The sequence below is a fragment of the Olea europaea genome, unplaced genomic scaffold (genome assembly GCF_002742605.1).
Source record: "Olea europaea var. sylvestris unplaced genomic scaffold, O_europaea_v1 scaffold30891, whole genome shotgun sequence".
Classification (NCBI taxonomy): Eukaryota; Viridiplantae; Streptophyta; class Magnoliopsida; order Lamiales; family Oleaceae; genus Olea; species Olea europaea.
Window position 1 is genome coordinate 1 of NW_019249627.1, and position 1,334 is coordinate 1,334.

At 52.5% G+C, this 1,334-nt stretch overlaps 1 protein-coding gene across 1 annotated transcript; it reads left to right on the plus strand.

Annotated features, from left to right (window-relative positions):
- Window positions 1-517: 517 nt before the first annotated feature.
- LOC111385104 (nuclear receptor coactivator 6-like) lies at window positions 518-1,134 on the plus strand (the record flags this gene model as incomplete). The annotated part of the gene is made up of 2 exons (XM_023009471.1): window positions 518-897; window positions 997-1,134. Coding segments are annotated over exons 1-2 (518 nt in total), but the record flags the coding sequence as incomplete, so codon positions are not given.
- Between the last annotated feature and the right edge of the window lie 200 nt (window positions 1,135-1,334).

Consider the following 1,334-nt stretch of genomic DNA (forward strand, 5'->3'; position numbering starts at 1 on the left):
GATTCCGAACGTCACTGTCCTGCGTCGTTGGGCTACTCCCACGCCCCTTTGAACTGCTCGTTTAGACTGTTCACGTGTCTTAGCGTGCTGGACATTCACCCACGCAAGCGTGGGTGGGACCGGCATCTGTTGGCGCGCTTTTTGGGGTCAACAGATTGGCGCCGTCTGTGGGAAACCATACCATAACCACGAGCAACCTTGTAGTAAAAGCTTGCTGAAAAAACATTTGGGCAACCCCCCTTGAAAAATGATTTGTTCTTAAAAAAGAACAGGAGGAACCCCTACCACTTGGAGAAATCTAAGTTTGATAAAGGAAAAAATGAGTTCTAACGAAAATGCTCCCCCAAGGTGGGTAAGAGAAAATACGAATGTGCCTCCCCAGCCTGCTGCCCCAGCAGCTCGGCAGAGGCTCCACCACCACCAAAGGAGAGGTGGGATGCGTGCGACGGCACGACTATCAAGAGAAATGGCTACTATGGCAGCCAACATGAGGGATATAGCCAACCAAAACTTGGTCATGAGGGAGCTCATGGCCCAGATGCAAGGCCAAGGAGGTTTCCCCATTCCCCCATATGCCCCCCATGGGCACTATCAGCAAGAGGACGAAGTCCAAAGTCATAGGGTTGCCTCGCCAGACTATGACCGAGGTGAAAGCCCATTCGAGAGGGAAGTGGGAGTTGACATTTCCTCCAACTATGCATCTGGCCGACCCTCCGAGGTCCAAATGAGCCCTGATAACTTTCCACCTCCATACGAGCAAGACCCAAGACAGAGGAGAGCAGGAAGTGTTTTTGACAGAATCAGCCTTGCCGAACCAAAACCCAGTCAACAGCAGGCTCAGCAACCTCGCACGAGGCCACAGCCTCCACCTCCGATGCCCCAGCAGCCGGAGAGAAGGCATGAAAATGCCCCCCGCGCTGTCCTACCTAGAAGTAGGCCACAAAGGAGGGAGGAAGAGGCTAGGAACCGGCCCGGACCCTCTCACCAACAACCGAGGTACGAGGCCGAAGACTACGATTCTGATGAGCAACAGAGGTCTTGTGACTTGGACGATGATGATGAGAACCTGCCGTTCTCAAGAGAGCTGAGAAATGCCCAGGTCCCGAGCTACTATGTCATGCTAAAAATACCAAAGTATGACGGGAAAGGTGACCCAGAAAAGCACCTTAACGCTTACAAAACTCACATGAGCCTAAGGGGCGCCATCCCAGCTATGAAGTGCAGAGCATTCCATTTAACCCTCAGTGGAGGGGCTGAAATCTGGTATAGTAGGTTACCATCTGGGAGCATCCGAAGCTGGCCCGAGTTCAAAACTACATTCTTGAAGAGGTTCG